The 17819-nt window shown below is 33.6% G+C and overlaps 1 protein-coding gene across 2 annotated transcripts; it reads right to left on the minus strand.

The window, feature by feature from the left end:
* Window positions 1-9304: 9304 nt before the first annotated feature.
* LOC18612804 (phosphoglycolate phosphatase) lies at window positions 9305-16176 on the minus strand. 2 transcript variants are annotated; one of them, XM_018113877.2, is made up of 8 exons: window positions 15759-16174; window positions 15040-15363; window positions 14667-14886; window positions 13854-13994; window positions 13641-13765; window positions 12172-12376; window positions 10647-10900; window positions 9305-9659 (listed from the first exon to the last, which is right to left on the minus strand). In XM_018113877.2, the coding sequence occupies exons 1-8, from the start codon at window positions 15866-15868 to the stop codon at window positions 9491-9493; spliced, it is 1548 nt and encodes a 515-aa protein (XP_017969366.2). In that variant the 5' UTR covers window positions 15869-16174; the 3' UTR covers window positions 9305-9490. The 2 variants fall into 2 exon arrangements, with proteins under 2 accessions (XP_017969366.2, XP_088663651.1); XM_088807525.1 differs by lacking the exon at window positions 9305-9659 and adding an exon at window positions 9690-10394 and having other exon boundaries at window positions 15759-16176.
* Window positions 16177-17819: the final 1643 nt, after the last annotated feature.

A 17819-nucleotide genomic window follows, 5' to 3' on the forward strand; every position in this document is an offset into this window, starting at 1 on the left:
TAAAGAATCATTTAACTTAGTGCCGATGATGGGATAATCGATCGGGATGCGAGAAGTCGCAATCCCGAGCTTATGTTCCCTAGGCTCGGAATCCGAATCAAGGCCCCACCAGTACGATGGGAGGGTCTCGTTTTTAAGATTCCGAAATCCTTAATAAATAAAGAGCTTGATTATACAACAAAAATTATTACTTGATGAAATTAATTGATAAAAAAATAAATAATAAGTAATAAAATAATGATAAAATGATAACAATTCAAATATATATAATAATTAATTCGTGAAAATACAATATATATGACATTAAATAAGTAAATAAATAAATTAATAATAATAAAAAAATAACTAATTTAAAAGTAAGCATCGAATATTAAGTGGCATAAAGAAATGTGAAAATAATAAATAAAGACCTTAGGCATTAGGTTTGAATAAAAATCGCTTATGAAAAATATAATAATAATAAAAATATAAAAATATATATAAAATAGTACGATAAAAAATATATAATTTTTATTCATTAAAATAACATAGAATTATAAACAATTTGTCTAACTATAAATGAAAAACAAAGAACTTAGGACAAAAAATGTAAAGTATAAAAATAATAATAATAATAATAAGAAATAAGAATAGGAAATAGGATAATAAAATATATAATAAAAATAAAAATAATAAATGATAAAAAAATAAATAATTGTATTAGCATAACATATACATATTGCATCATACATATCATTGCATATCAATATTTTTGGTTTTCGAGTTTAAGCCCCGATGATGGGATCTTGCGGGGATCCTGCGAAGGCGGGTATTTCTCGAAAAGTTCCTTAGGTGAAAAGATGTCCTCGGGTCCCACCAGTATGATGAGAGGGCTCGAGAACCATCTTTAATAAAAGGCTTTTGCCCGAACTAGGTTCATTAGGCATAAAAATATTATTTTAAAAAGAAAACGTACGATGACCCCGAAGACGGGAATTATTCGTCGAATTTGCGAAGGCGAGTTTCTCGGATAATTCCCTAGGTGAGAGAATATCCCGAGTCCCACCAGTATGATGGGCGGATTCGAAAAGTATCCTCGATAAAAGGTTATTCGTCCGGCATTTTTATCTCACGCCATGCATTTCATCTCGCCACTCATTTGCGTTCCATTTTAGGTTAAATAATAAAAATAATAATTAAGGAAATCTAGTGAAATTAAAAATTAAAGCCCAATATGATGATCTAAAAATGGTACCGTTCATAGAACGGGCGTCCGAGGGGTGCTAATCCTTCCCCGGGCGTAACCGCACTCCCGAACCTAGATCCAGAAAATTGTAGACCGGTTTAAGGTTCTTTTCGGTGGGCTTAAAATTAATTTAAGTTTGCATCGATTAGAATCGAGTCAATAGGTGGCCAATCACACCTAGTAAAAAAAAATTGGTGGCGACTCCTAGTTTAATTTTTTAGTGAGTTTTCACAGTTCATCGTATAGCGGTCGGGTTCCCGGACCCGCACGTTACGACACATACAAATGCTGCTGCATCTAAAATGGCATGCCCCCAAGTCAACATTGGGAGTTTGAATTTCATAAGCTTGCAATCAGTTGGAAGTGTTTAATAAATAATTTTGCTAAACCATTTGTGTATAAGCATAAGCAACATATTGTTCAATAGTTATTCCAACTAATATGCAATATTAAAGGCTTGAGATGTATATCCACCAGTATTATCAAGACAAATAATCTTGATTACATAACCAGAAAAATGTGCTTGCAAATGCCCAATTGCAAGCTATAATAAGCACACATGTGACCATCTAGTCAATGCATTGATTAAAATCATAAAATATCTAAATGATTCACAAGATGGATGTATGAATCCACATATAACCCTGAATATTATTCAAAAACGTAGGAAATTCAGTCCCAACTTTAGTTGGTGGTAGCCTTATAATTTATTTGCCTTCAAAACAAGCAGCACATAAAATTCATTACATTGAAAAATCTTTTGATTTTTCAATGAATGATAAATTTTCAATCATTTTTTTTTTGCATCATTATTGATCCGGGATGGTCCAACCGATCATGCCAAATATTAAAATCATTAGTAAACTTCTGGTTTACTATGAGTTTCAATTATTCTAATATTTGTATAGTTTAATTCGGAAAATAAAGCGAGTAATTTTTTTTAACACACACTTTCTACTTGAGATAATTGCAATATAGAGGTATTAAGTGTCTTTTTCATTCGTTGTCTCAATATGATATCTATTCAAACAAATATATTTAAAACTTAATAAACTTTTTTGAGACTTAATAGAAAATAATACATCCTCTATTACTTTATTCCTCCAGGTAGTAAAATATTAGCTCTTCCGGAGCCTTCAATTAATTTTAGACTACCATATATTGAATTAACATTGGCTTTTTTTTTTTGTTGTCAAGTAGGAAAAATATTTCTTGTCTTTAAATATAGTGCGTGTTATAGCAATATCTGCTAGACATATATTTACATTATTGATCTTAGATCCAACAAGATCAATATCTATATTTTCTTCAATAAAATAAAATATATACAATAAAAAACTTGCAAGTTAACATAAAAGAATATTAAATATAAAATTAAAACACATAATAAGAACATATCATTTAAATATAATGAAAACATATTAAAGTATCTTCATAATATAGTTATATTAAATATACCAATTACTATTAAGTTCATTCTCAGATATTTCTATTACCAATCATGTAATCAATTCTTTTTTCAAAGTGGACAAATATCTTGATGTGCTATACCAACTTGGCCATGATTAAAATTATCACAAGATATGATGCTTGATAAAATTTAAGACATACAACAGGTACGTGATCAATGATCTTTCATGCCACATCAATAACAATATGTTTTTTATATTCCTTTTATTCTTTTCATTATTTATCCACTTCTGGTGGGTTACAAGTATTCACCCACTTTTTGATTGGTTATCCACTTCTAATGGGTTAGTGGTTTAAGGTATCCATCTACTTTTTGTGCGTTGAAAGTATTCATCTATTTGTGGTAGGTTACAAGTATATATCCACTTTTGGTGGGTGATCCACATATGATGGGTTATCCACTTCTGGTGGATTATACATTTTTTAGTAAGTTACAGCATTCATCCACTTCTGGTGGTAACATGAACAAACTTCAGTTAAACATCGCTAAATTTTCTAGAGACAGACATGGAAGTTTAAGCAAAAAGGTCATTGTGTATGTGATTTATATATAATTTTATGCTAGTTGGCTCGAAAGAGTAATGTTCCTTTTCTTTTTTCTCATTGTTAAATTTAATATTTTGATGCCAAATCATTTTCTCTTGAAGGCTTGGATCATTGTATCATTATAACGACATTTTTCATATCCATGATCATAATTATTAAATAGTGACATTCACTTCAAGGAATAGATAGATTTATGACCATAATCATAATTATTAAATGATGTCGCATTTACTTCAGGGAATAGACAAATTTATAATTTTTTTATTAGTAACTCATTTGTCACATTGACTTCAGGGAATGAACATTATGATTTTTCATTAATAGCTATATAATAGCAAATTCACTTTCCAATTAAGAGACATAATATAATATATACTATATAATAGTAAAATTCATATTCCGATTGATTTTAAGAGAATAGAAATACTAAAAAGATATCAAGTTACTTACCTGATTTTGTTACAACCAAAAATTAAAGACCAACAATTGAAATCCTTTTAAAGGTTTGAGATGATGAAAATAAAGTAATAGCAACACTTACTTGATTTGCTAAAACTATAAATCAAAACTGAATTATTGAAATCCTTGATGAAACAAAATAATTCCAAAACTTGAGAGATCAGAGAGGATCGTACTGATAAAGTGTTATGAAAATAACTTAAAAGAATAAATAAAGATAACTGAAAGAACAATTAAAGAGAAGAAAGAAAATATTTAGGGGGAAAAAAGAGATCTTATTGAAGTATATATTTACAAATGAACTGAGGGAGCCTATTTATAGGCAAATAACTCTCTTATCTTGATAGAATTTTCAAGATGAAGATAACACTTAGATATTAGATGGATTAAATCTTAATCCAATCTAATTTCCATCAAATCTAGATATAGATAGATTAAATGGATATTTACAAAAATATTCATAACATTTTTGAGATTTTTTAAATTTGAAAATTTTTTATATTATTTTTAGTTTATCTACATATATTTAGAATAAAATAAACATTTTTATTTTATATATAAAAATACAAAAAAGTACTAATTTGAATCGATTTGAAACGTTTTTCAGCGCTAATATTGTTAAGAGAGAATGACAATCTTAGAAACGGAGGGAGGCATCTTGGGTTAGAGCAGATATGGAAGTGACTCAAGGAATCACATGGTAGCAAAAATAGATATATATATATATATATATATATATATATATATATATATATATATATAGTCGTCAGCAAAGTCTTTTCTCGCTTCACCCAGCTATCCATCTCATGATTCCTTTCCCTTCAAACCACTGATTAAATAATTCAATTCCCATTCTAAAGGTGGAATAGCAATGGGAATTGTTTCCAATCCAAGTAGAAATGAATATAAGGAATCACTGTGAAAAGCATATAATATATTGTGTCTAAGTCTCATATAAGTGCATATATTCCCATATTCTTCTGCCACTAATTGTACGGTCAGCTGGCGTTGGCAATGAAGCAAGTTACTTCAACATTCATACATATATATTTGGTTCATATCCAATCGACGGTAAATACTCTACAAAGTCAACAACGCATATCTTGTTTAATTTAATCCATCAAATTAATTCTGTTGATTGGTTTCTAGTTGGTGAAATGACCTCCCTTCCTTTTCCTTTTTCAGGTGCCAATTGCTTTTGCTTTTCCCACTGTAGCCTTATAGCAGCAGCAAAATCATGTATTTGAATGCATAATAACAATAAAAGATAGATGTTTGAGTTACCTTACCTGGACCCAACAGACATGACCAGTTGTAGGGTCTTCTGCATGCACCAAATTAGTAATGGGTGACATCAAGGTCCTGTCAGATAAGTTACCCTACCATACATGCGTGATTTCATCAGGTTTTTTGTTTTCCCTTGTCATTTTAAGCCAACTGTGGGGGCTTAGGGACCAAAACTGCAGGTTTTCAGCTCAGCCTTTCAACAACTTCAAACTGCTGCCACTGCGCAACGTTGATTCAAACATCATTTGCATTTCACTTGCCACCTAATGTTTTTCATGCTATAACATCATTTTTTTGGTTTTTGCTTTTAGAGATGCAAAGATTAAGCCACTTACCTATGCCTATATATATATATAGATAGATACCATAGAACAGCATATTTGACAACTCTACTGTCAATGATGTCAAACAAGAGAGATCAGTTTAAAACTAATTATGTAAGTATAATTGAACATTTTTCTACCTCTCAAGGCAAAGCATAAAGCCACTAAAAAGACAGGAGGAATCCATGAAATTAATGTGCATTTTTTAAGAATTTTTTGTGCTAATTTAGAATCCGGGGCCTTTCTCAGTTATCAAACAATATAGTTTGGTCAATTCATCTTTCAAGGAAGATGCCTACGCTCAACACTTTCGGCCAACCAAAGAGTTGTTCATAGAACAAATATAGGGTACTAAAGGGGCATGGTTCCTGTTCCTCCTCTTTAACTGATGTGCCATTACCAGCCATTTAATGAAGCTCACATTGCCATATAATAATGCTTTCAAACTTTAGGATAGCGGTCAAATAATCATTTTATTTTCTAGCCTCCAAAGGTGTTTTTGTTTCATTTTTCTTGCTTTATTGCCTGCTGGCAGGGTCAAGTGATCTCCAGGCTCATATCAGCTTAGTCAAAATTGCAGCGGAAAGGAAAAGCATCATGACATGGCGACTTTCACTTTGGATAAGTTTTCTTTGCATGATTGATTATTTCTCATGCAAATTACATATATATAATAAAGTATATTGTGGAACATATATATATATATGTCAAATGCACGTAAAGATATTATATATACATGTATGTCAAATATATGTGAAAAAGGTTAAAAGACTAGGGCATATACCTCCAAAGTTGTGTGGGTGAGTGGAACAGACTCTAGCTAGTAATTGACCACACCCTAAACTCACAGGTGGGTCTCAAATTTAAATCCCCTTCCCCATTAGCCTTTGGCAGCCTTTTCTTCTAAAGTATCTATGCAGCCTTCTGCACAATGAATTGCAGCAAGTTCGAAAGCAAAGGCCTGTCATGCACTTTATCGAAACTAAATAAAACTATTTGAAACTCGTGTGATTCGTCATGTCAAAGAAAGAAACAAGAAGGAGAAGGGGAAGAACCAAGCATCAATTTCTTTGTAACGCAAGGCTCTGATTGAGAACAAATTCAGTGAGCTAGCTAGAATCAGACTCTACATTTATCGTCTCATGAGAGACGTACGCATAAAGAAGTTTAGTACATAATTAATAAAGGCACGCATGTAAATTAGTAAAAGAAGATTTGAGTGACAAAGATGGATTGTAAGATATCCCAACTATTGAGAGAAGAAAATGCAGAAAAAGCAAATGGAGGAGACGTTTTTCTCTAAAGTTGACAGGAAATGAGTGATAAAGTTATGGTTGTAATTTATAAGATAAAACCATTCGTACCACGCCGCAAATGCTTTATATTTTATAATTGATGTATGTATGATTGAGGGCGAATGATCCTTCCTTGACTTGTCTGATTGATACACACTAGCTAGCCTTTACGTTCCAAAGAGATTCCAATTCCTGTCTTCCCAGCAATCTCCGGCAGCAATCCCTTACTTTCTTTCCAGTGACACGTCTATGTATCAGAGAGCCTTCCAGATAATCAGCATCTTTGATTTCTATATTTCTGCCGTGAAATGTTGAAAAACAATACAATCAGTTTACATTAGGGCTAGCTTTTCGGATTTTTGTGCAGAATTCCTTTTTACAAACGATTTAATAAGAAAATTCATTCCGCATGTATATATACATACCTGCGTACATACAAATGTGTACATAAATTATTATAAATTAACCGACCGACCCAATCACGATAGCAAAGGAACAAGGTTTCACTATAAGTATAGAAAGTGTATCAAAACCTAAATTAACCCAAAGCATGGATTGATATAATAAAGGAAGACATGGTAGTATTGCTTCCGATCCGCAAGATGACAAGTAACAAGACAGGAACATTACCTGAAACCAAGTATTCACAAGAAACCCATTCTGCTTTCGCTGTGGACTCATTCGCAACAATTCAAAGGATCTGGCCTTTCAAAAGAAATGAGAACAAATTTCAAGATAATACGGCACCGTTTGCCAATGACTTCTGCCTTTTGCATGGAGCCTTTGTTTTTTGTTTTGGATTTTTTTTTTCTGAATTTTATATTTTAGAAATTAGTTTCACTGAAAACATACTGTCACTCTTTAGAACAACATATCCATCCAAGTTACAGGCCTCTCCGCATGAAAATGGAGAAAGACTTTTCATTCTATACATGGAAAGATAGATAATGACTTAATTGAATCGGACATGAAACACTGAGAAATCCCTGATTTAATACTGTTTAGTTCATTAATGGCATCACATAATCCTTCTCAGATGAAACAAGTTACTCGTTGATCACATGTAAATCAAGATCAAAAGATATATCTAAAGCATAAAACCCAGAATCGGCATTAACAGAAACCAGAAAACAATGATGGATTGGGGACATGAAGGCAAGTTGTCCTTTCTCTTCAATGAAATCACCTACATAATCAAAATCAAATCACAACAGTTCCCGCTGCCTAACTACTTTCATGAAAAGTTCCTTTCGCCAATCCAAAAATAAAATAATCACAAAGTGGCCAAGACCAGTGTGGTCCACGCTCCACAGAGGAAAAACAAAACACAATAATATCAAACATATTTGATGATTCTACAATGATAGCACATCAAATGTTTTCACCACAATTTCTTTCGAGAAAAACACCCAGCCTTGTTTTTTGATTCTTCCTCTTCATTCATTTTGGATAGTGATGCTTCATCAACCCTTCCATGTAAACCTTTTCCTCCCCTTCATTTTCTGACCATTTTGTCAACCTCAAATCCTTGATAAGAAATCGTTGCATAGATAGGTAGGGTTTGTCCACACTACATAAAAAGTCATGTTCTTTTCAAGCCTCCCAATGCAAATAACAACTCTAGCAATAGCTTAGGGCAAAAGTGTGTATGTCTTAAGCTAGCCCAATTTTACTAACCCCAGGTTTTTCTCAGCAACATATCTCACTACTTTCGGAAGCTTCACCGTTTCAGAGTGGGAAAGCTTTGCTTTATAGAAAGTTGTGGACACCATGAATTGATTAATGTATAATAAGAAGTTTCTCAGCAAAAGAGATTATCATGTAAAGATGGTAGGGCACAAAGATTATCTTCTGAAATGTACTTTTGCTTTTAAAATCTTTTCAAAAATATTATAGTCTCCATGCCTGTCATTTTCCCATTTCTGTGTTCCCACCATTTTCTTCATGAACATTAAGAAATTCAACACACATGCAAAACCAGTGGCCACCAATCAAGAAACAATGACGTGATTACAAATATGAATATAATTAGTTAATTATATCTTTTCACCGGTATCTTTGATATAACCACTTAGCAAGTGCTCTACATATCCTTCGGTTTAAATACGAATGAAAAGATTATTCAACAGTTAGTGTGAACACCTGGGCACTCTAGGCTTAACACATCTCTATAATATATCAAATTATTAAGGGTAAAAGCAGTTGAAGCACTTTGACTACCTAACTAAACCTCTATAGTTAGGGCCTATGGGTCTACACAACTGGCTACTAGAAGTTTCAATGGCCTCAGTTACTCAGCAAAGTCTCAACCAGATCTCGAAAACTCCCCTCACCTTATTTAGGCATATGCCAACTATTCAGAAATTTCCATTTCAGTCACACTGCCCAAAATATGTGCTCAGAAGGTCCCCCATATAGCAGTCAAAAAAACTCAAACCTTCTCTCTCAAACTCAAACTCACACACACAAACACACATCGCACCACATACATGCACATGCTAAAAAGCCATTTACTGACCACATATGGTTGTAAAGCCTGGGGAGGTTTCTATCCCCAAGCTGCAACCGCAAGAACACAAGAAAAAGAGAGGAGATATCTAATAGAAGGACAAAATCCACATTTAAATGGGCATAAATGAAATTGCAACCATCTGGTAACAATCACATATCAAAGTTAAACAGTGATCTTAACAAAGAGCTGAATCAACTTGACAATTTATTGACCAAAAGATTTAGAGAAGCATCAGGTAGAACAAAGGCAAAAATAAGAAAAGTCCCATCGCAGCGACAGACAGATTACATTCCTATGGACTGCTACATCAAGCAAAAATGAATGTAACAGAAATTTGCGATAAACAAAAAAAAAAAAAGGTACCATTTACATCTCACTTCCATTTGAGGGACTGCCTAATTCCTGTATAGATGAGTCCTAATGACCTCCCAATCAAGCAAACTAGAAAGAATGAGATGGCACTGCTGACTTTGTTGATAATAGCTCTAAATATAGGCATGCTAATGTCAGAAAACTCAAGGAGTAGGCTGAAATAGTACCTCCTGTAATGAGCAAAGCAAATATTAGGTTAAAAACTATATCTGAGTTTATAACCATTAAGAATCAAATAACATCAGCAACATGCAGCAAGATAATAAGATTTGAAGTACAAAGTCCCAGGATTCAGTTAGCTGTAAAGGAAGAAATATTGGTTTTCTTAATCCTTATGTGTATATATTACACTAATACATACTATAATAGTCCCTTATTCATTAAATATTCATGTAAAAAGATTGGAAGAACCTTTTTAGTCATTTAATACGTGCCTCTTCTATCCCTAAAATCCATACCTTAACTTTAGAAAGAACTACTGTTTTATGAAAATCTGCTAAAGGCGAAGCAGACTTTAGGCATGGCTCATCACTGACAGGCCAAGGTCACAGACAGAAGGGTTTTGAAGTTCAATCATCATAGATAGGACAGACAATAACATGCTTGCACATAGCTTTGCAATATGTATTTACGCATTCATGTATCTATGAGAGTATATTGTCATCAAGGCAATAGCTTTTGCCACCAACTACACTTTTGTCATTTCATGCCTTCTTACTGCAGTTATCCTTGTCAGAATTCAGCATGACGAACATTCTCAATCTGCAGTCCCCCTAAATGCCAACTATTGATACATAAGCGTACCCCGATGGAATCATTTCTGACTATTCTTTTTCCACTCCACCAAAGCATGTTTAATAGCAAAGCTTTTGTAATCGCCCACACTATGTCAGATAATACAACACCTTCAAGCACATATTCAGTGCCGAAAAGCTAATTTAACTACTCTCCAAGAAAGTTATAGAAGAGGGGGCATATCAAAGCCACTGAGATTAACAGGTGACAAAAATATGAGAGATAAGTGCCATAGAGTCTCTTTGTATCTAAAACATTTCAGTATTATTCTATAAGATAATTTACATCCACCAAAGGACTGTGACTAGCAATGTCTGTAAGCAGAGAAAATTATTTATAGGGAAAGAGTATAGAAAACATACCACCCTGTTAAGGCTCTCAATTCCTTGGTGCGTTTTACAGACATAGAGAAATGGCTTATCAGAACATAATGTAATGAGGGTGACAAACTTTCATATTTTCTTAGGGTAAACTTCTTCCACCAACTATAAGTTTCAGCGACGTCACTGCTTTTATCCTCAATGAGTTGGCTCTTAAGTGTGTAGAGGTCAAAGCGATCCTCATACATCGATACAATTGCCTCCAGATTTTGATACAACCACTGGTTTAAAGCGACCTGTTAACCAGCACATGTTTAAAATCTTGATGAAATTATAACCAGAAGTTCCAATATCCAGCACCAAGAGCTGTAGTGCATTACAACCAACAATTTTAAATCTCCTCAATTGCACATATCCTAATTATCTCACTCAGTAACCAAACAGATTCTAAAACCAGCACCAATATCACATAAAAGTTTTAAGAAATTTCTAGTCTTTCAAATATGAGAAACAATTCCCTCCTTACCATAAAGCTCATCTGAATGAGAAATAAATATAAATAGTATTGAATTGCTCGAATTAAGAAATATGTCTTCGTGCGAGCTTTACACTTAGCATCTGATTGTACATATTCATAGCATAAAATGAAACAGTTTAACATATATGCATCTGTGAGGAGCTTCAAATAACATGCAGAGGATAAAGGGAAATAAAAAACATAAAAAGCCTCAAGGATTTCTGCCGTAACCATAGTCATCGACCTGCTTAGGACTAGTTTGGCATTGCTGTTACAGTTGGAAAAAAGCTCGAGTTAGTAAAAGTGTGTTTGAAAAGTGCTGCGAGGAATTGCTGTAAAAAGTATGATTTGAGATTTTTGAGTGTTTGGCATTGTTGTGAAAAAGAGTTATGATGAGTTAAAATGTCTGAAGAGGACATGACATTGAAAAGTTAAGAATGAGTCATTTTCTTTACTTTTAGGTAATTATTGTTAAGATGAACCAAAATATAAAGTATTGTAAATTTTAATTTTAAAAGAATGTACATAAAATACAACTTCTAGATTTTCTAAAAATTAAATTTGCTTCAAACTAGTTATATTAAATAGTTACATTCTCACTATATTTTTTCTTTGAAATTCACTAAATTTTATTTTACATTCAAAATATTTGAATATTCAAAAGGGTAATTTAGTCATTCAGAAAAATTTGAATGAATGGAAATTTTGGCCATTTGATACTTAAAAGTACTTTTGACAACTACAAAAGCACTTACGTCCAAAAGTGTTGTCGAAAAGCACCTTTGGAGCTAAACCAACATGTGTTTGGCATTGCATTTGGGCCAAAAACACTTTTTGGCACGATGCCAACTGCACTCTTAGTGCCTGTGCTAAGTCAATATACCTAATACGCTCAATCAGTCCATCCATCAACCTCACAACTAGAACCCCCATTCTTTCACTTCCAGAAGAACAGTACTAAAAATATATGCTCACAAACAGGTGCAATGTAATAAGGAGTTGAAGACTAACAGGTGTTAGCACTCAACTCAATAAGAAAAAGAGCGATACCTCATTGCGCAACCTTTGAAGTGCACGAGTAGACAAATTACAGATAGCTAAACCCAGACTATTCACTTCATCTGACAAATTGCCATCAACAGAAATAAGCTCCAAATAAGTGCTTGCTATCCCATCTGCTAAAGTTATTACCAGATCTTCTAGTATGGAATCCCCATATAAAGTAAACAAGCTTTGGTCATAACAGCAACCCTTCCTGGAAAGAATAGATAAATGGGACAAATAAGTTTCTCAACAAAGATTAAATATATATTGACAACACAATCTAATGAGAATTAAAAGTAAAAAGCAGATGTCAATGCCTACATAGATTGTACCCAAAATCAAGTTATCCTCAGACAACATATAATGTGTAGCAGTAAATTTTATAAATACAGCAACCATTTGAGATTCAAATCTTTTTGTTGCTGGCATGATTATTCTCCCAAGTCATGACAATACCTGACATGCAATCATAGGTTCTTCAAATAAACCTCCTATGAACAACTATTAGTGCGAGTTACCTTCATTCAGTTCTTTATCTGAAAACAACTATAGAAACCAAGTAAAATTTTAACAGCCTAATTCAAAGCATCCTATTTGACAGAATATGATTAGGGTCAATACTCATATTTGCCAATCAATCTAGTATTACTCTAATCGGTGGATTGGTCGATGGAATATGGTACTTGTTAGAACCACAACTATTAAGATTTATAATTCTTAAAAAGTACAGGCATGAAACAAGAGTAACCAGTCTTTTGAAAGAAATTAAGTAAGGGGAAAACGGATTTCAAAGAAAAAGAAAGCTAAGCAGCCAATTTCCCCAAAACCTATGAGTTCTATCAGTTGCATAGTTTTCCATGAAAGTAGAAAATCTTCTACATCAAAAGTCCAGGAGTTCAGGGGATCCAGAACTTTGGAAGGTTAAAATGTTTCTCTTAATATATTGGCTAGTATAAAGTGCCATCAAGGCATTTAAATCCCACATCTTGGCAACACCCAGGCTCATTTCCTCTGAACCATCGCAAAAGCCACTTGTTTCATGCACTTTGAAAACCCCACAACTGAAAGAGATTCATAAGTGGTTAGGGCTTAAACCAGAAGAGGAAACTATGAATCCAGCAGCCTAAGACACCTATTATACATTTTCAAGAATGATTTAAGGGGAGATTGCATACATACATGCATCTGTATCTTGTAATCAGTATTACCCATAAATTAGCATACATAGATCCATAAAAATTAACTAGAACTTGTTTCTAGAGAGAAAGAAACATGTAAAAAAACTAAGGATGCGACAAATGATCAGATTAGTAGTTTTCACGCTGTGCACTAAAAGTAACTGTCACTACCCAGAAATTCATATTCTACAAAGCTCTTGAGTGACCTATGAAGATATAAAACATATAGAAACAATAATCTTTGAACAAACTACAATAAACATGACAAAAAAGAGAGACAATCACAGTTTATTTTACCTTAGAGAACCAAATCTAAGAAAATACAGCATCTCTGCGTACAGATTTTCCTTCCCCGACTTTCTAATATTTTGTAAAACTGTGTCGTCTCCATTTAACTTCTCAGTTATCAGAGAAACAAGTTCCTGTCAAAAGGGGGAAAGAAAAGGATATTTCATACCAACAAGCTAACAACATAAAAATCATAGAGTTATCATAAGATTTTTTAAGTACCATATTATTGCTTTCGAGTCCAAGTTCCTTCTCCAACCATGCAAAGCATACTGGCTTACAGGATTTTTGAATAATTCTGGAAAAGGCTATCAACCAATCATCCATATTGCCAGTGTCAGAAGTACCAACATTGTTTTTCACCTGAAAAACAAATTTTGAAACCTTCAAGCAAAATATAAACTTAATAAATAAAAAAAATTTGTACCCTACTGATTAAGTATTGAGTGAGGTATTTTAGTACAAAAAAAGCATGAGAATTTTCCATTTAATAAGATCAAACTGATAAATTTATTTATTAAAGTTCCATGCTTCAAGACTTTCCTTATTGCAAACCCAAAAATTATTATAAGAGATGACCCCTTTACTTGGTATCACCAGTTGGGATCTTTGAATTCAGAAACTCACAATTTACAGAATAACACCAAAAAGCAAAAACTCTTCTTATGCAAAACTCATATATACTTTGTGGTCTATGGATTCAATAAAAAAACTCAGTAACTCGTCCATTATCAGGGAGTTAAATATACCTTGTTTTTGTCTTAAGGTTATACATTTCTTTGTCCTTGACATAAATTTAGAATACAAAAATACCACAAGTTTTTGAGAAACCTACATTTCATCCCATACATTATTTGCTTCTAATAGACCTTTTAATTTTCTATATGAAAGATGCAAAGCAGAAAGGATGGTCTCACAGCAGTCAACTAAAACATGGAGTTTCTTTGAAAATAATGAATTTATACAAACTAAATTAAATATAACGAAATAGTCAAAGTAACTAGAGCCTTAGGAACCAATAGAGACAGTGCCTGCCTCTTCCTCAAGTTGGCGAAGAGAAGCCCAAAGCAATCTAATTTTTGGACCTTCAGATACAGCATACAAACTTAATGGTCGCTTAGCATGTTGCTGCTCATCAAGAACTCCAATTCTGAAATCACTCCCACGTTCAATAGTGTCTAGAGAATCCAAAAGTTTTCCTCTTACTACATCCCAAGCATGCTTCAAATTATTTTGGTCACAGTTCGTCCTGGCACTGCATTTATAAAGTAAATATATCCTCACTAAATGAGAAACAAAGCATACACATGCCAAAGCACAGTACTAAAAATAATGTACTACTGTTCCATGATCCATGCACAAGGGAAACATTCATTGGATTTTAAATATTTGATACGCTTACCCTTACCTACCAGAAGAGGTTGAGCTTTTGGGAAAGTCATCATCATCAGCTATATTCTTTTGAGATGTGGAACTGGACTTTTGAACAGGAATTACTCCGGCCAGATATGTAAGAAATATACTAGCCATCAAAAGTACTTGATCACCGAAAGGAATCCAATCAGAGGCTGTTATACCATCAGAGTCCACTAAAGACCACATGCCAGTAGACCTCAAGGACGTTTCCCTAAAGCAAGGACTTACTTTCAAAAACGAGATAAATGGATTGTCAACCTTCTGATTTTTCCATCTTGAAAGCCAGAAAACTTTACAGCTTCTATAGGCACACTTGCTAGAAGCAAAGCAAAAAATGCAAAAGTGAGGCTCAAATCATAGCTAATAGAAAATTTTCAATGGTAATTGTAATGCCTAACAGCAGAGAAAAATTATGCAAGTATTAGACGCAAATTCAGTCATAAATTGCAAATTCAGTTGTCTTCAGAGCCGAAAAGGTGCAGTTCAAGCTACTAGATAGACTATACGACCAAGGTGAGACTACCGTCTCAAACAAATATGAAATTTTCGAAATTATCGAAACTTGTTTCAAACAAATATGAAATCACATAAACGATCAAAAAGTGGACTACCGTCTCAAACCCCAATTTATCTTCCAGAGAAATCACGAAATGTCAAATATGAAAGTAAAAAAGGATATAAAATGAGCGAAAACAAAAAAAAGAGATATACCTCAGCGGCGTCCCAAAATTCGAATTAGGATGCACAAATCCTCTCTGCTTAAGAAAACTTGGGTGCAAATGCGGCTTGATGCATGAGGATGAAGCTGCATATTCCGCCATTTGATAAAACAAAAACAAAACCTTCCGCAAAGCAATCACCACATTTCCTCTTACATTTACCAAATCAAAACCTACACAAAAGAAGATGGCATTGGAGTGCTGGGAATGTTGCAGTTAGGGTTACGGTTAGGGTTAGGATTTATTCTGAAAGAAATGGTAATACAGTTTGTGTTGATATGATGGAGAACGGGAAGGAGAGGTGGGACAGAGAGAGGAGGGAAAAATGGAGATGCGATAGGAGGATTGGGAATGTGCGAACCTAGTTGTTCCCGTCTCACTTTTCTTATGAATATGAATACGATCTCTGTTTTGTCGTCCCTACGCTTCGCATAAACTCCTAATAAATAACCACCAATTATACCAGCAAAAATACTGATACATACGGTTTCTTTTTTTTTTCAAAAAATATGTTTAAGTATAGGAAATACACATGATTAAAATCTAAAAAGCTCCTTCTAGTAATTCTATAAAGAGTATTTTAAAATGATACATTTATCTTTTGATTGTTAATACTGTTAATAAACCGTTAACAAAATTTAAAATCAAATATTACATAAAAATTTTAAGACACAAATATTTATAATCTATAGCATATTTAAAAGGAAGCCCAAAGTTAACCATGTGGAGGGTAGAGAGAGTGAAAGAAACAAGATGTTGAAGCAAAGAGAGAGAAAGAGAGGGGTGTAAAAAAGTCAGAGCTAACCACACGGAGGGCAGATAGAGAGAAAGAGAAAAGATGTTGAAGCAAAGGGATCGGGTGCAAAGAAGCCAGTGTGTTCCACACAGGTCATATTCTAGTATACTTAAAAAGAAACTCTAGGGGCATCCTTATTTTACCACATGTCAACTTGGATAGTGGCCACGTTTTCAAACTAGGTGTTTTAAATTTTCAATAGAGTTTGTAAAAGAGTACACAAATTACTCATGTGTGAGCAAAACTAAAAAAATAAAGAATTGCTCTTAACAAGTGGCCACGCCCAACTTGAATGGGGTTTTAAATCTCAAGTAGTGTTTCCAAAAGAAAACCCAAATTACCCATGTGTGTGAGTAAAACTAAAAAAATGAAGAATGCTCCTGAACAATCCTTTGATGATCGATGTAGAGGGTCGGCTTCGACCTTGTTGGTGTTTTTCTGTCCATTCCCATCCCATGCTCTTTTTACTCTTCGGGTCAGCTTAGATGTATCTAATCATTCTCCATCTTTTCAACTTCCCTTATTGTCGACCTACCCTCAAGTTTGATCATTCTCCTCAGATCTGCGTTATATTTCAGGCTTGCCCTCGAGTAAACTTAGGGAAAAAGAAAGGATCATGAATTTTTTAATTTTTTTTGTGGATTTCAGCCAGATGGTCTCGGTTTTTGGGATTCAGTGTTGTGGTTTGGTTTTGGGGATTTCATTTTAGCCTTTGGATTTTGTACTGTTAGTCGACGTGTGCAGTTTGAGATATATGCCGTGTTTGGCCTATTCGACCCTGTCATATCTTTAGCTACTCTTGAATTACTGCTGTCTAATCTTTTCGGATAATCGATTTCTCACTTATTTTTTCCCATTCTCGATCCTTTTATGTTTGGGTTCTTTCTATTTTATGTTTTTCTACTACCTTGCTTTTCTTTTCTTCACTTCAGTGTTTAGGAGTTCTCAAGTTAGAACAAGTTTCGAGTTTAAAGTAATTTCTCAAGCCTGTTTTCCCATTTTTGGCTACTTTAATTTAACTACTGTTCATGTTCTCTTTTGTGATTGCTCTATGGAGATAATTGATTATTGATTGCTCATTTCGGTTTCATTTGTGTGTTTTTGCACCTCGTTGCTTTTTTTTTCTTCAATTGAGTTTTTACGAGTTCTCAGATTTAAACAAGTTTTGAGTTTTGGGTTGTTTCCCAAACAAGTTTTCCCTTTTTATTACTGCTTTAATTTAAGTGTAGTTCATGTTCCCTTTTGTCATTGCTCTGT

This window comes from Theobroma cacao, chromosome 1, assembly GCF_053813885.1.
Source record: "Theobroma cacao isolate CCN51 chromosome 1, ASM5381388v1, whole genome shotgun sequence".
Classification (NCBI taxonomy): domain Eukaryota; kingdom Viridiplantae; phylum Streptophyta; class Magnoliopsida; order Malvales; family Malvaceae; genus Theobroma; species Theobroma cacao.